This window comes from Gordionus sp. m RMFG-2023, chromosome 4, assembly GCF_954871325.1.
Source record: "Gordionus sp. m RMFG-2023 chromosome 4, tfGorSpeb1-WG-v2, whole genome shotgun sequence".
NCBI classification, from domain to species: Eukaryota; Metazoa; Nematomorpha; class Gordioida; order Chordodea; family Parachordodidae; genus Gordionus; species Gordionus sp. m RMFG-2023.
In genome coordinates this window covers 4,577,039-4,595,460 of record NC_088778.1, presented here as the reverse complement: position 1 = coordinate 4,595,460, position 18,422 = coordinate 4,577,039, and the positions used below count along the sequence as shown (strand labels likewise).

Here is an 18,422-nt window from a genome sequence, read left to right as displayed (position 1 = left end):
ATAGGCATTTGACAACAAGCAAGAATGAGATAATTGAAAAATTAGCTCAATCACAACGAAGATTGGATTTTGCATTGTAAATATATAACATACAAAATGCAATTATTCCTAAGAAACTTTTTGTGTAAAGGCTCAAAAAATTCAAATTTCTATTTTGGGTCATTTAAGTGATTTTTTACATATAATTTTTTTATAATTCACATTAATTTAAAATTGTGTATTAGAAATAGTTATTAGTCCTGATAAATTTATGCTTGATATTTTTAAAAAACAATAATATTTCTTCAAAATTTATTACCCCCCCCCCTCCAGACCGAATTCCCGCGTACACGCCTGAGTCGATATATTTGGTATAATATGGGATTCAAATCATATTACTTATATTTAAAGAGCAATAACTATTGTTCTAGTAATCTTCAGTTTAAGATTCTAAAAATATTAGCTATAGGGTTGTTAAACGACTCGATTTGATCCGATTTTTATCACATCCAATATTTTAAGAAAAATATTGTCTAAACCTCTAGATTTTTCTGATAGATGTTTAAATTAAAGGTCAGCAACAGGCGAGTTATCTCATGCCAGCCTATGCCCGGCTATAAAAAATTATTTTAAATATTTTAACATCCTTACAATATATTTTTTTAACTATTTAATTTAAAAAAATTCGAAAAAATTTAAAGATGACGATTATGACAAATTTTAACGCAAGCCGACCCAGCAAGCCGACCCAACAAGTTGACCCAACAAGCCGACTCAGCAAGCCGACCCAGCAAGCCGACTCAGCAAGCCGACCCAGCAAGCCGACCCAACAAGCCGACCCATCAAGCCGACCCAACAAGCCGACCCAACAAGCCGACCCAGCAAGCCGACCCAACAAGCCGACCAAATGGGTCGGCTCAACAGGCCCATTGGGTCGGGTTGGGTCGTGGTCGATTTTTCAACCCTGGCTCAGGGTTGAGCAGATTTCTACGACTTCGGCTCGGGTTGTGGGTCGTAAAAAACCAACCATTTAACAACACTACCTGCTAGTCATGTAAGCCCTATTTATTAAAATTCATGTGAGATTTTTTATTTGTCTATATTTTAATTAAGAGAAAATATGCTTCACAAACAATAGCCAATGATCATATATATTAAGCCAATTTATCATTCTTATCAAGAAAGATCAAATATCAAGATAAATATATTTTAAAATTAAGAAAAAAAATGAGCGCCTCTTATAAGAGGGAAACTATAAGAAATAAGAAGATTATCGATTTAAAATCAATTATTAAACAATTGAAGAATAAAAATTTAATATGTGGTGAAGGGGAGGATCAATTGGAAAAATTTTTTACAGGCATCCCTTACGTATGCCACATGATTAAGTTGTTGAGAAATCTTCTCGGTGATAAAAAATTTTAATTTATAATAATGGATCAGTAATTAAATTACTATTAAAATATATATTTTTATAAATTAATAGATAATAAATTGGAAATATATAGCTAATCTTCACAATTTACAAGATAAAGAAGGACTTTGTGCTGCTAATAAAATTAATAAATCTCATATTGACTATCACAAACAAAAAATGAAAGTACAATTAAAAATACTACAATACTTATATTTTTTTTAAAGGTTAAACTTGCTGTACAAAATGTATTCTTTTGGCACAAGAGCTAAAGATTGATGGGTTTGAAAATTGTGAGAGCACAGTTGACTTTATTCAAATGATTGATCAGTATTAAAATATATTAATATTTTAAATAATATTTTTATAGAATGTATGACTTTTTAAATACACGGAACATAGTTGCTAAAGGGTTTAAAAAACCACTAACTACAAATTCACTTTCTTATTATGAAAATTTTTTTGAGATGTGCATTACAACTTTAAAATCCTTAAAGTTTGAAAGTGGAAAATACGTTTATAGATCAAAAAAAAAGTCTGCATTATAGGCTTAATCTTGTCAATGAAAAGCATTTTGGGAATTGGGAGGGAATTATTATTAAGACCTAACCCCAAACTCAAGTATTTTATTTAGCATTATATATATTTTGTATATTTATTGCTTTTCATATTTTAGATATCTTTTAACCTACAAAACATCTCAAGATCATCTAGAGCTCTTCTTTAGCTGTTTACGAAGCAGAGGAGGTTTTAATAATAACCCTTCTGCCTATCAATTACGATCAGCTATAAGAGGCGTTATGATAGCAAAGATGGGAGCCTTATGCACAGGTAATTGTATTCCACTCGATAATACAAATCTTTTTTGTGGAGATTATCAAGATAATGATAATGACAATATACAAGCTATAGATTTTTCTTTTATAGATGTTCCAGATATCCAAAAATTATTGCCATTCATTGATAACACGCAACTTATATATCAGGATATATAACACGTAAACTTATATTCGAAAATAAGGTAAAGTGTTATATATGTATTTCTGCAATGATTGTTAAAAATTGTAAAGATCAAGAGAGCTATAATTTAATTAAAATTAAAAACAATCAGGGATTAATAATTCCTTCCAGAGATGTATCTAGATTATGCCAATATGCTGAAAGTGGTTTCCGTACATTTGAACATAATAATCAAATTAAAAGGCCTTGTATATTTTAACAAATAGTATCTTTTGTGATTTCAAAAGTGATAGAAACAAATATTTTTGATAATCTGGTTGATCACATGCTAGATCAAGAAGAAACATCTAGCCATTATCAAAAATTAATTAGATTAATAGTTGAACGTTACATAAACATAAGATTTTATCATTTTGCAGATAAACAAAATAAAAATGAAAATACCAACATTCGTCAGAAGCTGACCAAAACCATTCTATTTAAAGGACAATAAATATATCTATATAATCTTTTTTAATTTAAATGATATTAGATATATATTGTAACTATATATATTTAAATATAAATAATATCTATAAATCCTTTTTGTAATTCATGAATATTATTTCTATTTATTAATTTATAATAAACAATTATTGATTTTCATCATAAGATTAATAATCTCATAATATTAAGTTATGAAATTCTTCAAAAAATAAAAAGGTAAGATTAAGCTAAATTTATCTGAAGTCTTTAGAAATGTTTTAATTTATTTAATCTATATTTTTTTTATTGATAAAATAAACTGGATAATATAATATAAGGAAAAATAATTTTTTATTTGCAATACATAATTTATCCTAAGATATATCTATTAAATCAATATGATCCAATTAGCACAACTGATTAAAATATTAAATTCATATTGTATTTCTTTAATAATATAACATATTTTTTATAATATATATATTATTGAGAATCTGAAGATTAAACATTTACTTTATATTTAAAAAAAAAGAAATACCTCTATTTTTAAGATTCAGGATCAACAACTTTAAAATTGAGAGAACTTTACATTTATTATTTAAGAAAAATATTGGAGAGGATGCCTAATATTCTGGATTTATAAGTTATATTTTATCTTTTTATTAATATCATAATGTAAATTTTTAGCTAGAATTCTTTAAAAATTAACTTATGTTTAGATGTTTAAGCCAAACAATATGAATATTTATAATAAAAATCCTGATGATTCAGTTTATCACCTTGTATGATCCGAAATATTAAAAGGGCAAGTAAAGTCTCATATTAAGATAAACATAAATTTAAGCAATGATTTAAATATATCTACCTTATTAGATATTTTAATAATAGAATAGAAACTAAAAACAATTATATTGTGTCTTAAGAAAAACAAATGATAAGTAAGGGAACTTTATTAGATACTTTATATTCTATGTATAAAAAAATGTTTAAAATATAAATTTTAATAATTTAGTCATATAATTTTAAATTATTTGAATTTGGTCTGCTAAATATATATCTTCTTGGAAGAATAGCCTTGGAATATTTGTGGGATAGGATCCTTGATGGTACATTAATGCAGATGGATGTGGATTTAAATTCTTTGTCAAGTATCATAGGAAAAATTTCAGATATAGTAATAAATTAAGCTCTCGTTTAAAATTTTAATAATGATTTCTGTTACCAAAATGGCGGGTCCAGCTGATTTGCTTTTAACGACGCTTAAAAATGCATTTTAATGAATGAATCGTCAGTCTAGGTATATTATATGTCATTGATATATGCATTCTAATTTTATCAATTCATTCATTCATTACCACGCCAGAACGTGCAATTTCATCACCACCAGGAGTTGAAGTGTGCATCATGTATCTTCACTAGTATATAGACCCCATACATGATGTTTACCCGTTTTATTATAGTGGACGGTACCACTATGTAGCCAGTTAGCAAAGTGAAGAAGGAAGAAGTAAATGGTGATGTATTAGTTCCGTTACCGGCAGAATAGTGTTAAGGAAAAAAATAAATAATGTCATATAATAATGTACCTGCATCCTTAAGTGGTATTTAGTGAGGCAACAAAAAATAATAACCCTTATATCTTGGTAAGTATTGAGAGTTTATGTTAAGTTTGCACGAAGAGTCTCTTCCTTGTTTGTTGTTCGGTGTGCCAAATATCGTATGTCCTGTAGATCTTGTATGTGTTGTGCCAATGATATTTGGGTTCGTCCGAGTTATTGCGTTATTATTATAACCAGTCAGTGGCGTAGCTACGGGGGTGGTTTTCGGGTTTGGACCCCTCCCAGAGCAAATTTTTTTTTGAGATTATACGTTCAAAAGACTTAAAAGTGATTTTATATGAATTATATTTTTCTGGTTTTGATGTTTGTGGAAGGATATTATATTACTATTGAAATTATTCTGGATAGTATTATTATAAAGTCATTGAGAATAATCTACTAAATTATAATAACTGCAGTAAAAAATATATTTATTATATATTCTCGAAGATATGGTTATGATTTGTAAGATAAACATGGCCGAAGGCCTGGCAAAAGGGCCGAAGGCCCGTTAAAGGGGGTCTGGAGGGCGAAGCCCCCCAGCTTTTATATGTATGGACCCCCTCTAAGGAAAATTCCTAGCTACGCCACTGTAACCAGTGTACCTTCTCATTGTCCATTATACAACTAATAGTCTCGTAATTGTTATCGTTATCGTCGCCGATATCATGTGTCCAGAAAAGAAAGGTCGTGGGTTAATAAAGGAAGTTAAGTTATGTTGTTGTTGTTCAGGTTATTATCATTATCAAACATACTTTATTCTATTTATTGCAAGAAAGTAAAGGAGAAGAACGGTTTCAATGTTAATTTAGGCCATATTTTAACATGTATTATAAATGTTCTTTTAGGTGTTTCTTTATTTTGCTGTGCCATGAAATCTGCAAACGAGAGGTTAATCAGGTCCATATCTTTCAAACATTTCGCCAATCAATAGTATTTAGGAGTTTTCTTCCTACCGTCAGGGCACTATTTCAAGAACGAGAATATCATATTTTCCTGCGAGTGTCTTAAGCTATGGCCTAGTATATCTAGTCTCCTCAAGGGTATGAGAGGATTGATTGGTAGGATGTCGCATCTATTCCAGATCGTTGTATTTGATGTGTTGTATGGGTAATACGTTTTGGTGATTCTTCTAAGGCATTTGTTTATAAATGTCTGAATTGTGTTTATGTTACTTTTTGAGGCCTGCCAAGTCTCCAGGCCGTAGTTAAAAATGGGTACAATTAGGGACTTGAAGAGTCTTATTTTTAAACTAGTTGATATTTGGTTGGATGACCATAATTTCGACAGTTGATGATAGCGGAGTCTAGCATTATTCGTTCTCGCTTTCGTATCTAAGTGAGGCCTAATGATGTTATCCTGGTTCCTAGGCATTCAAAATCTGACACTAATTCTATCGTATTCCCCCCAAAGTTAAAGGGGTTTAAGTTACTCGCATCGGTATTTGAGGTGATCAGCTTGGTTTTTGTGTAGTTAACTCTTAAACCATATCCATCACAGTTATTGACAAATAATAATAAAATATATCTTAATTTGTATTCTGAGTTGGCTAGAATACATACGTCGTCGGCATAACATAGAAAGTTTAGAGAGTTATGCATATCATTAAGGTGCTGTTGATCACTGTAATATGTGTTGAGTGCATATTCCTGTTTAAGGGATTTATTTAGGATATCATTGATTATTACATTAAAAATAATCGGTGAAAGGATGCATCCTTGTTTGAGGCCCCTATTTGCTTTAAAAGGTTGTGATTTCATATTTAGATGTTGAGGAACTACGCTATGATTGTCGTAAATTATCTTAATTAGCGCTATCAGATGCTTATCTATTCCAATGTTTTCCAGCAAGGGCCATATCTTATTCTGAATTATGGAGTCAAAGGCTTGACTTAAATCAATCATTAGGGCAAAGATGGGGGATTTATGCATTCTGGCCTTTTCCAGAATGACCTTAAGTGCCATAGTCAACTCCGTAGTATTTCTGCCCTTCCTGTATGATGTGATAGCGTTAGAAAGGAACCTGTTAATGATTGGTTTAATCCTGACCGATATAATGTATGTGAACATTTTTAGTGTGACTGAGTGCAATACCTCTGTAATCCTTAAGGCAGTTTGCGGACTTATTTTTAGGGAAGTTTAGTATAATTGATGTCATCCATTCGTCAGGAAACTTACCCGTATTCCAAATCTCCCTAAAGAAGGGAAGTAGTAAGCTGGCACTTAGGTCTACCTCTATCTCCCAGAGTTCTGCAAAGATCCCATCAGCTCCAGCAGCTTTATGCATTTTTAGACGTTTGATGGCACCGACTATATCGGACTTGTGTAGATTCTGACTGGGTGATTGGAAGGGGTAGTCACATCTAGGTCTAGGCCATCTCGTTCTGTAGAGGTTGATGTAATGGTCTATTCATAAGTCTAATTGTTCCTTAGGGTCAGTTATAATCTTGTTGTTATTTAATTGTAGTCTTGGTAATGGATTGGTTTTAAAAGTGGTGAGTAGTTTAAGAGATTTGAAGGCCTTATAAATATTATTATTATCAAAATTGAATTGGATAGAATTCGATAAGTTAGCAATAAACAGTCTTTTGTCAGCCCTTATGCGGTGAGTAATGTACCTACTATGATGTCTTGCGAATTGGTGGTGGGATATATTTGTTGTAATATTCTTAATTATTTGTATTGTTGAAGGGGTGAGCCACTCTCTGATGTTAATTTAGATACGAACTCTTCTTTCACCTCTAAGTCATAGTTGAGCCAAATCTTTTCTAGCTATGTATTATACAGTGGTGAGACTGTTCTGTCTAGTGTGGTTTGGGAAGATACTGTTGTTAATTTTGAGTTCACAACCCAGTGGATAATGGTCCGTAAAAAGTGTAAGGTTTAATTTACTGATTACTCTGATGTCTCTCACCCACTTGAAGATCTTAGTGGAAATTACAAAGAAATCTATCTGCGAGGTAGTTCCAAAGGAAGGACTCTTGTAAGTCATGATGTGATGAGTTGGATGATTGAAGAAAGTATTTCCAATTTTCATGTTGAAAAGCTCACAGATTTCTATTAACCTTTTACCGTTGGGGTTCGTATTTTGTATTAATGTGGCGTTTCCAAGGCAGGAAGAGTTCTTATATTTACATACCGAAGCATTGAAATCGCCTGCTAGAATGATGCCATCCTGATGCGGTAGTTCCTTTAAGACATTCTCCAATTCCATATAGAAAACACTATCATTGTGAGGCGCGTATATATTAAACAAATGAACTTTTTTGTATCCTAAGTTTAGGGTAAGGCAGCATATTTGGCTGGAGATTGGGTTGAAGCATACGAATCTTTTTAATTTATTATGTATCATAATCGCCACCCCAGCCCATACGTGTTCAGCATTTAAACTGCAATATAAGGTGTAATCTAAGAGGTTCCTTACCATAGTTACTTTAAGGTGGGTCTGCTGTAAAAAGAAGATATCTTAATGTTGGTCTTTCATGACTTGCCTAAGTATAGTTTGTTTATCATTCAGGGATCTTATATTTAAGAGATCATTTTAATATTGTGGTCCTTCATTGAAAAATTTTATTAAAATTTAATTATGATTACCGTGCCGATTCTGTAAGGGAGATAAGGGAAAAAAGGCAAAAAGTAATATATGTATATATATTCATTTTAATTATGTCATTCTGATGTAAATATCGTTTACAAAGTGCCATTACTTATTTGTGTGCTACCTACAAGATATATTTAGAGTAATTCCTTATTGGAGATAAAGAGACCTAACTATCTATCTATTTTCATTTTTTGTGCTACTCAAAAAATATATTTTGGATGATATCCTTGGTATCAAATATTATAAAAGGGGAGGGCAGGGCCAACTAATCAGGTTATTATCTTATATTATAAGGTATTTATAAAATATAAGCATTAGAGTGGAATATTGATTTATTCGTTATATGTTATATTTAAATAGTATGACGGGAAAAGGAAAAAATTCTTAACAGGACATATTTTGAATAAATATATTCATAAACTTAATTTTTATTAGAATACAAAATATATCAAAAGAACCATCTATCAACTAACAAGTGGTACGGGGTTGGGACTATGTTAGTTTTCAAGGTTAATGAAGCAAGATTAATTATTTTATTTCTATAATTTATTTCAATTATTTTATTTCTAAAAAAATTTTTTATTCCCTTTAAATTTAAAAAATGCCTATCTTAAAAACATAAATTCAAGAAAGGGTGAGAGACTATCTAATATATACAACTGGAAATTTAAAAGTTTTATCCCTATTAAGAAGTTTGGATGGAGTTATAGCCAAGATAGAAGTTTAGGCACCAAACCTGAAACCCCTCTTAATTAACAACAGTATCTTCCCAAACCACACTAGACAGAACAGTCTCACCACTGTAAAATACATAGCTAGAAAAGACTTGGCACAACTATGACTTAGAGGTGAAAGAAGAGTTCGTCTCTAAATTAACATCATGGAGAAATACAGTAAATGGCATGATAAACCCAAATCTGACCTGGAAGGACATTAAGCTGAATTTATTAGGTAGTATAACATCATGCTTAAGACCACGCATCAAGCGCAGAGAGTGGCTCACCCCTTCAACAATACAAATAATTAAGAATCTTACAACAAATATATCCCACCACCAATTCGCAAGACATCATAGGAGGTACATTACTCACCGCATAAGGGCTGACAAAAGACTGTTTATTGCTAAATTATTGAATTCTATCCAATTCAATTTTGTTAATAATAATATTTATAAGGCCTTCAAATGTCTTAAACTACTCACCACCTTTAAAACCAATCTTTTATCATGACTACAATTAAATAATAACAAGATTATAACTGACCCTAAGGAACAATTAGACTTATGGATAGACCACTATATGAACCTCTACAGAACGAGATGGCCTAGACCTAGATGTGACTATCCCTTCCAATCACCCAGTCAGAATCTACACAAGTCCGATATAGTCGGTGCCATCAAACGTCTAAAAATGCATAAAGCTGCTGGAGCTGATGGGATCTTTGCAGAACTCTAGGAGATAGAGGTAGACCTAAGTGCCAGCTTACTACTTCCCCTCTTTAGGGAGATTTGGAATACGGGTAAGTTTCCTGACAAATGGATGACATCAATTATACTAAACTTCCCTAAAAATAAGTCCCCAAACTGCCTTAAGGATTACAGAGGTATTGCACTGATTCCAGTCACACTAAAAATGTTCACATACATCATATCGGTCAGGATTAAACCAATCATTAACAGGTTCCTTTCTAACGCTATCACATCATACAGGAAGGGCAGAAATACTACGGAGTTGACTATAAGGCCAGAATGCATAAATCCCCCATCTTTGCCCTAATGATTGATTTAAGTCAAGCCTTTGACTCCATAATTCAGAATAAGATATGGCGCTTGCTGGAAAACATTGGAATAGATAAGCATCTGATAGCGCTAATTAAGATAATTTACGACAATCATAGCGTAGTTCCTCAACATCTAAATATGAAATCACAACCTTTTAAAGCAAATAGGGGCCTCAAACAAGGATGCATCCTTTCACCGATTATTTTTAATGTAATAATGAATGATATCCTAAATAAATCCCTTAAACAGGAATATGCACTCAACACATATTACAGTGATCAACAGCACCTTAATGATATGCATAACTCTCTAAACTTTTTATGTTATGCCGACGACGTATGTATTCTAGCCAACTCAGAATACAAATTAAGAAATATTTTATCATTATTTGTCAATAACTGTGATGGATATGGTTTAAGAGTTAACTACACAAAAACCAAGCTGATCACCTCAAATACCGATGTGAGTAACTTAAACCCCTTTAACTTTGAGGGTAATACCATAGAATTAGTGTCATATTTTAAATACCTAGGAACCAGGATAACATCATTAGGCCTCACTTTTTTAGATAATTAAATCACTAGTATTCGTCATTGATGTGATATTTAATGTTGTTTCTATGATTAATTAATAATAAAAAATATAAAATTTTATTTTACCTATAATTTGATTGATTTCTTTGAAACCTTGTTTAAATCCTGGCTGAATTTGGACAATTTGTGCATATATATAATAGTGATTCAATTTTTTAGACCATAAAATTTTATTTAAAAATAATATTTTGATGAATTTCTTTTAAACATTGTTTCCTGGCTGAATTTGGATAATTTGTGCATATATAATAATATTTCAATTTTTATAAAATTTTATTTAAAAATAATTATTTTACCTAAATATTTTGATTTTGTATAAGATTTTTATTGGCGGAGAAAAAAAAGGTTGCACGCATCCTTTGCGTATTTATTCCATGGCAGGAGGAAAAATTATATTATACAATAGATACTATGAGTGTCAGATAGTGTTAACTTTCACCCAATATTATATTAATCATAACTATATATAATCATTATAACCATATCTAATTGACGAATATAATAATTCATGATGTATAAATTTTTAAAAAAAATTTAACGGCCCGGCCCAGGTTTAATAATCTTAGGCCCGGCCCGGCCCGGCCCGGGTATTTAAAAAAAAATTTCAGGCCAGGCCCTACCCGGGTATATTTTAAAAATTTGAAATCCAGCCCGCCCAGGGTACCCGGTCAGGCCGGGCTTGCAGGTCTTTGATAAATAACAAATAATTATTTTAAACTTTTTAAAAAAAAATCAAATATTTTGTATTATAAAAATAATGGTTTATGATTGGTTAAATAAATACTCTATCTGTAATAAATTTAAACATTAGGTCAAAAGGAAATTTTAAAATTATTTTTAAGGCGGTTTCTTAAAGTAAAGGAGTGGAAGGAAATTCCTAAGTAACTCAATTTCTATTAAAAGTGGACTTAGGACCTGCTAAAGCTAATATCAAGAATTTATCAAGTAAAAATATTTTTCAACCCCTTAGCTTTAAAGGTTTTTTTTATGATAGATTTTCTATAAGTTTAAACCAACATAAATCAATATCAATATTTTTTTATAACGTATTAGTAAAAAAAAATATTTGATTTTAAAAATATAAAAATCGCTTTATTATTTTTATTTAAAAAAAACGGTAGTGCTACAGAGTTTTTTCAGCTAATGTGCTCTAAAACCTCATTCACAGCTGCCGCTAATTCGCGTCGAAGAATACAAAAATACAACCCGGATTCAAGCTAACAGTTAATGCAGAGTGAGAAATAATAAATTCTTACTAAGTAAAGTAGATTTTTAAAAAAAATCACCTACACCTACCTTTTTAATAAAACAAATTTATAAATTTTTTTAACAACGAAATTACTCATTATATAGACATAGGTGTTGCAGTTTTGCTTTACAAAAAGATGCATTATGCAAATCGTAAACAAAATAATGTTTTATTAAAATATCCCCGTCTATGTAAATGAGAAAAAAACGCGTGATATTTGTAGATTTTTTCATACTTTAACTACTTCGCTAGGAAGACTATGTAAATGTTGATTAAAGAAAAAGAATATATAATGGAGAAATTATGATGCGAAAAGGATATATTTTTTTAACTAAAATTTACTTTTTCTTTTCTTATATTAGTTTATTTTTCTTTTACTTTGATTATGTTTTTCACTTTGTATTTAATTATATTTATTATTATTTAATAAAAGATTCAACTCTAATTTTAGTATATATTTCTTTTTATATTTAGGTTTTGATTCCCAATGCCAAATTTTTCAATTGTGACAGTGTATAGTTTGAATTAGTGTTGTAATTAGCCAAAATAATATTACCTGAGCTTCTAGATTTCTTTGATAGATCTCCAAATCTTCCTGCCACCTATGAACAAAATCTTCATGCTGGAATGATATTTTCTTGGCCAAAATATTGAGTTATTTCGAAGCCCTGACTTAATCGACTTGCTTATCAATACTAGTTTGTACCCATGGCGATATTCGTGCTCAGAAAGGTTCAAATATCTTTTGCCGGAATTTTGTCAACAAATTTAATAATAACCGGTTTTACCACACGATTATCATGTAAAGAAAGACATTGTACCATATAAGCGTAATTATGGTAAAAATATTTGAAAGTTTTATTTTTCTTAAAATAAAATCCCATTCATAAAATATTGAAAAACAAAAAGTTTGAGAAAAATTGCCAGGAGGAACGTTTCTTAAATACGTTACCGATTATTTTGATTTTCTGGTTACCTCCAATTTTTAGCCACTTGAAGCTGATTTACTTGGACACCCGAATAACCGTATGCAGACATTATCTCCAACATTATATTCTAGTTGAAAAATTATGCACTAAAATATTTAAGCTGTTACGGAAGATAATTTCGGGATTAGTAAATTCACTTATCGGATTCTGAAATGATTATATTGCACCACGAATTTAACTGTCATCCTTGAGGAAAAAAATCGGCATAATTATATTTAGGTTGGGCCTTCATATGATTTACGTTCGCTCACTTTGGGCAGATCTGTGACAATCTTCTAGATAAGATAAGAAGAATATGCAAAATATGTACACAGCTGTTGATATGCACCGATTTCAGTTAACTGTAACAAGGCATGGTTAGACATATAAAATTAACATAGTTAAATACGACATATTTATGAAAATATCACCAAAAGTGTTTGCTATAAATAATAAATAATTTAAAATGTTAGCAATTTTATTAGGTAATTTTTTTTAGAGACGTTGCTAAACATTTGATTTTTATTTATGTAAATTTTATTTTTTCTGTTTTCTTAAATATAATTTAATAAAATGAGTATAATAATATGTAATATAATAAAAGGTATTATACCTTTTTTAGAATGAAAGTATATGTAATATTTTTTTAGATATCATTTTTAACTCTAACAGATAATTTTTGTTATGTAAAAAATACAAATTGCATTTTTAAAAATGCACCATCTTGCGGATATTTTCTTATTACTATACTCTTTATTTTATATTATATTTTTATAATAATTGCTCAATATATAAAATTAGCTATTAACTTCATTTAAAAAATTAAGGGTCTACTATTGTATAACAATGTATATGGTTAAAAGAAAATGTTGATGACATTACTATTCTTACTGAAATGAACATATTATTTAATAAGCAATTGTTATGATCAAATAAAAATTCCACACTATTAATATCTATCAAATTTAATATTCTTATAATATTCACCAACTGCCTAACTTAATTTTTATAAAATATATGCTAGTGCTTGCTACCTACCTTTATCATTATTTCCTTCAATTTCTATTTGTACATTTTTTTCATGCTCAGACCTATTTAAATTTTGTATATCTTCTGTTCTAAAGAAAAATGAAAAATATAAAATTAGATATATTAATTAAATTATATACCGTTTGTTTTCAATATCTTTGTCTTTGACTAAAAATTTGTCCATTTATTATATTTTTTTTTGAATAATGTTAATGTACTCACAAGGAAAGGAAATTTTAAAAAAATTTATTTATTAAAAAATAAGTTTTATGTTGGAAAATTGATATTCAAATATTTGTAAAATTTTGATTTATGGGGGGGGGCGGGGGGGGGGTGAGTAAAATTTTTATTAGCTTAAAATGATATTTATGAAAACAGTCAAATTTACAATGGGGGGGGGAAATTTCCCCCTTTCCCCCCCATTGGTTACGCGCCTGACATTACCAATATTGTATGTTTTGTAGATTATATTACTATTACTTGATATTTATTAATGAATAAAAACTAGATCAAGATACTAATGCTAACAAAGAAAATGATAGCCCTATATTTATTAATAATTTAGCTTCATTTATCTAAATTTTCCCAATTTTTATATTATATTATTTTCATCACGATTTTATTATATAACTCAAATATAATAATTTATATCATTTTTCCATATAAATTATCTTTCTAAATAAAAGTTATTATTGGTTTTCCAACAGTTTATTAAATGTTGGTGAAATTATTTACAACATATGTATTTATTATAAGTATATAAATAATATTTAAATATAACCAATATCAAATAATAGTGTCATACAGAGTTTAATAGCTGAAAGTTAATATAAAATAATAAATACAAACAATCAAACAGTTACATATCTTTTAATAAATAACTAATAATTGAATCATATCAAGCATTTTGAATATTTAACTTGTCTCCAAAATGTTTTGTTATTAATTTGCAAAAATTTTTTAAATTTTAAGTATTTTTTCAAAACATTTTGGACACACAGCCTAAAATAAAATACCATTTACAAAATATTGAATAAAAAAATTTATGAAAAATTTCGCTTTAGGCATTCCTTAAATAAGCTATTGATTATTGTGATTTTCTTATTACCTCCAATTTTTAACCATTTGAAGCTGATTTACTTGGACACCATCATACGCAGACTTTGTCTCCAAAATTATATTCTGGTTGAAAAAAAATGCACCATAATATTTAAGCTATAAGGGAAAATCATTCGGGATCGATAAATTAGCTCATCCGATTTCTGAAAATGATTGCATTGCACCACGATTTTAACGACATTATTGATATGCCAAAATATGAACACAGCTGTTGACTTTTCACATATTTCAGATAATACGTATAATAAGGCTGGTTTGGACATTTATAATTAACCTTAGTTAAATACAACATATTTATGAACACATCGCCAAAAAGTAAATTTATTAGGTTATTTTTTTTAGAGACGTTATTACATTTGATTTGTATTTACCTAAGTTTTACTCTAGTGTTGTTAAACGGCTCATTTTGAGCCGATTTTTTAAAACGGCTAACTCAATATTTTAGCCAAAGAAATATTTTCTAAGCCTTTAGATTTCGAATAATATATGTCTAGACCTTTGTTCTTTCTATGAGCAGAATCTTCAGACTTACGTAATATTTTTCGGGATAAAATTTTGAATTAGCTGTTTTTAAAAATCGACTCAAAGCGAGCCGTTTCACAAGACTATTTTACTCTTTTTCTTTTCTTAAATGAATATTATACTACCTTTAATTTATTGAAACTTTTATCAATCAAATCTCTAAGTATTTCAAAGAAGTTATCTATAGGAATTAACCTATTCTATGACAAAATAAATTAATAGTAAATTTATTAAAGTTGTAATATTAAAGTATCATTTTATATATATACTTGAAACATACTTATAAATATCACGCTATAATATAACTAAACACATTCAAAGGATATTAAGGGTTAAATCATTATAGCCCAATAATACTTTCTAGTAATATTAAATAATAGGAAAATATATTTAGGTTATTGAAAAATTATATTTTTTTAAATATCTAAGTATTTATTTCAAAGAAGTTCGCTGTAGGAATTAATCTCTTTTATGACAAAATAAATTTATAGTAAATTTATTAAAATTATTAAGTTTCCTATAGTAAATATTAAGTATTTTTTTATTTATATGTAAAACATAGGTAAAAACGCTTATTACCGCTAAATATAACTAAAAACAAGTGATATAAGGGTAAATCATAATAAGCTAATAAATAGCTTCTAGTAGTATTAAATAAATAGAATATATTTAGATTATGTTGAAATTATTTTTCTAAATATCTTGTTCTAATGAAGTACTTTATAGGAATTAACCTATTCTATGACAAAATAAATTAATAGTAAATTTATTAAAAATATAAGTTGATCCTATCATTTTAGTGTAAAATTATATTCTATATAATCTTTTAAATAAATTTATGATATTCAAGCCTAAGCTCGACTCCTTTTAAAAGAATTTTTTATACAAAAATTCTAAAAATTTCTACCTGGAAAAAGAAAGAAATAAAGTTGCAGGTATCAACTTTCAATTATTTGTCTTATAAAAGAGTGGCCAGATGGCGATTGGTAAAATTTTGTATCCATGTTATCAGACTGATTTTAATGAATATGGACCGTTTGAAAGCTTTGTTTTGGTTAGGGATGTTTTTGAGACTAACACCAAAGTATAATTATTGACAGAGCTGGGCAGGTCCTCCGGAAAAAGAATCTAGATACAGATAGAGATTCTTTATTAAAAAATGAATCTTAGATACAGATACTAGTATCTTTTTCAAAATATCAAAAAGATACAAGATAAAAGATACTTGTATCTATTACTAAATTAGAGTATCTTAAATACAAGATACTTTTAAATTAACATTACCAATTAAATTAGAATAGTTTATACAGTTTTATTATTTATTTGTGAAGAACAGAGCATACACATATAAGAATAAATATTTGCAATAATTAATAAATATTTATTGATGAATTAATTATAATAACCAGGGATTTTAATATTAGTTTTTGCCCAATCGCTTAAACGGGGAAGGGAGAGTAGTATATTTAATGGGAGTTTAAAATTTGCAAATAAGAAAAAAAAAATTAAATCAAATGATTTATTAGAATTTGCAGGTTTTTTTCTGTGTTGTTTTAAATATAGCTTATATTTGGAGTATGCTAAATGGCATCTTTAAAAAAATATACTAGTTTTATTCATTATCTTTTATAAGTATTTATCATTACTTGTTTGTGATATTTATGTATTTTTTAAATTAGTTTTATTTTCTAATATGACTTATTAATTCTTGCGTTTGTAATATCATATATATAAATATCATTTAAATCTCTTTTCAAATTTTTTCTATATATTTCTTGCATAATCATTAATATTTAATTAATAAATACGTAACAATTTACTTTAATGCATTTTAAATTGGTTAAATTTTGTAAATTACTGTAATGTAATTTTACTTATATCATCAATAAATAAAAGTAACTAATAAAGTTAAATTCTTCCTTATCATAATTATTTTATTAAGATCCTTTTAAAATTATCTAATGTTATATATCAATTGTAGCTTAAATATTTCCTCTAATAAGAACTTGCTAAAATAATTATATATAAAATATATTAGGGATGTGCCAATATTTTTTATCGGATCGGGCCGATATTTCATCCATTTTAAAATATCGGTTATCGGCCAATATTATAAAATTTGATTCGATTAACAATAAAAATATTTTATATACTTTGAAAATTGCAATTTATTTGAATATAAACTACAACTGATCATTATAATATATTTAAATGACATAAGTTATGGTATAGTTAAATTATAGATGTTATACTAATAAAAAGTATATTATTAAAATCATTGGTATTTTTACGGAATACAAAATTAGATATGATATCGGATCGGTAGTCGGCCGATATCAATTTAATATCGGGAATATCGGATCGGATTGGTCTCCAAAAAGTGGTATCGGTACACCTTTAAAAAATATATATCCAAAATGATTTTAATATGACAATCAACCATCATATAAAAAATTTTAATAACAATTATCTAAGAGGGACTTAAGTATAGGTATTATTATGTTAATAATTATAAAATAAAAATGTATAATATACTTTAATATGTTTAACAAAGTTTGTAGAGGAGTTTGTTGAACTTAATAAATTTTTTACCTGTGCAATTTTGACATTCAGATTTTGTCCTTTTTCACATAAATTACTTTATAAAATTTTCCATCTAGAATTTTAAGATTCTGATTTGATTCAGGAGAACCTATCTCCATAATTTCATCTTCACTACCATGAATGTTAAAAATTCTACCAATGAAAAAATATTACATATAAAATATATCCTTTACTTATTTAGTTTTGGTGTTGTTATTTTTAAACTATCTATCTTTATGACCTGTAAAATTTCCAAATAATTTTGGTTATCAATATATTTAAAATATAGCGGGAAAAAATAAAGAAAATAATACAAGATTTCACGATAAAGTTACATTGTATGATATGTAAATGTTTTAAATATGAATATTAAAAAGAATCTGTATCTGTATCTTTTTAAAGAAAATGAAAATGAAAAAGATACAAGATTCTTTTCAAAATAAAGAATCTTAGATACAGATACTAGTATCTTATTAAAAATGTCAATAAGATACTGAGTAAAAGGTAAAAAAGTATCTTGTATCTTGAATCTTAGATACAAGTATTCGCGGTACTGCCCAACT

General features: G+C 28.3%; 1 protein-coding gene across 1 annotated transcript; it reads right to left on the bottom strand.

The window, feature by feature from the left end:
* Positions 1–6,453: 6,453 nt before the first annotated feature.
* On the bottom strand, positions 6,454–7,842 carry LOC135928253 (uncharacterized). Its single transcript, XM_065464658.1, has 2 exons — positions 7,334–7,842; positions 6,454–6,799 (listed from the first exon to the last, which is right to left on the bottom strand). The coding sequence occupies exons 1-2, from the start codon at positions 7,840–7,842 to the stop codon at positions 6,454–6,456; spliced, it is 855 nt and encodes a 284-aa protein (XP_065320730.1).
* Between the last annotated feature and the right edge of the window lie 10,580 nt (positions 7,843–18,422).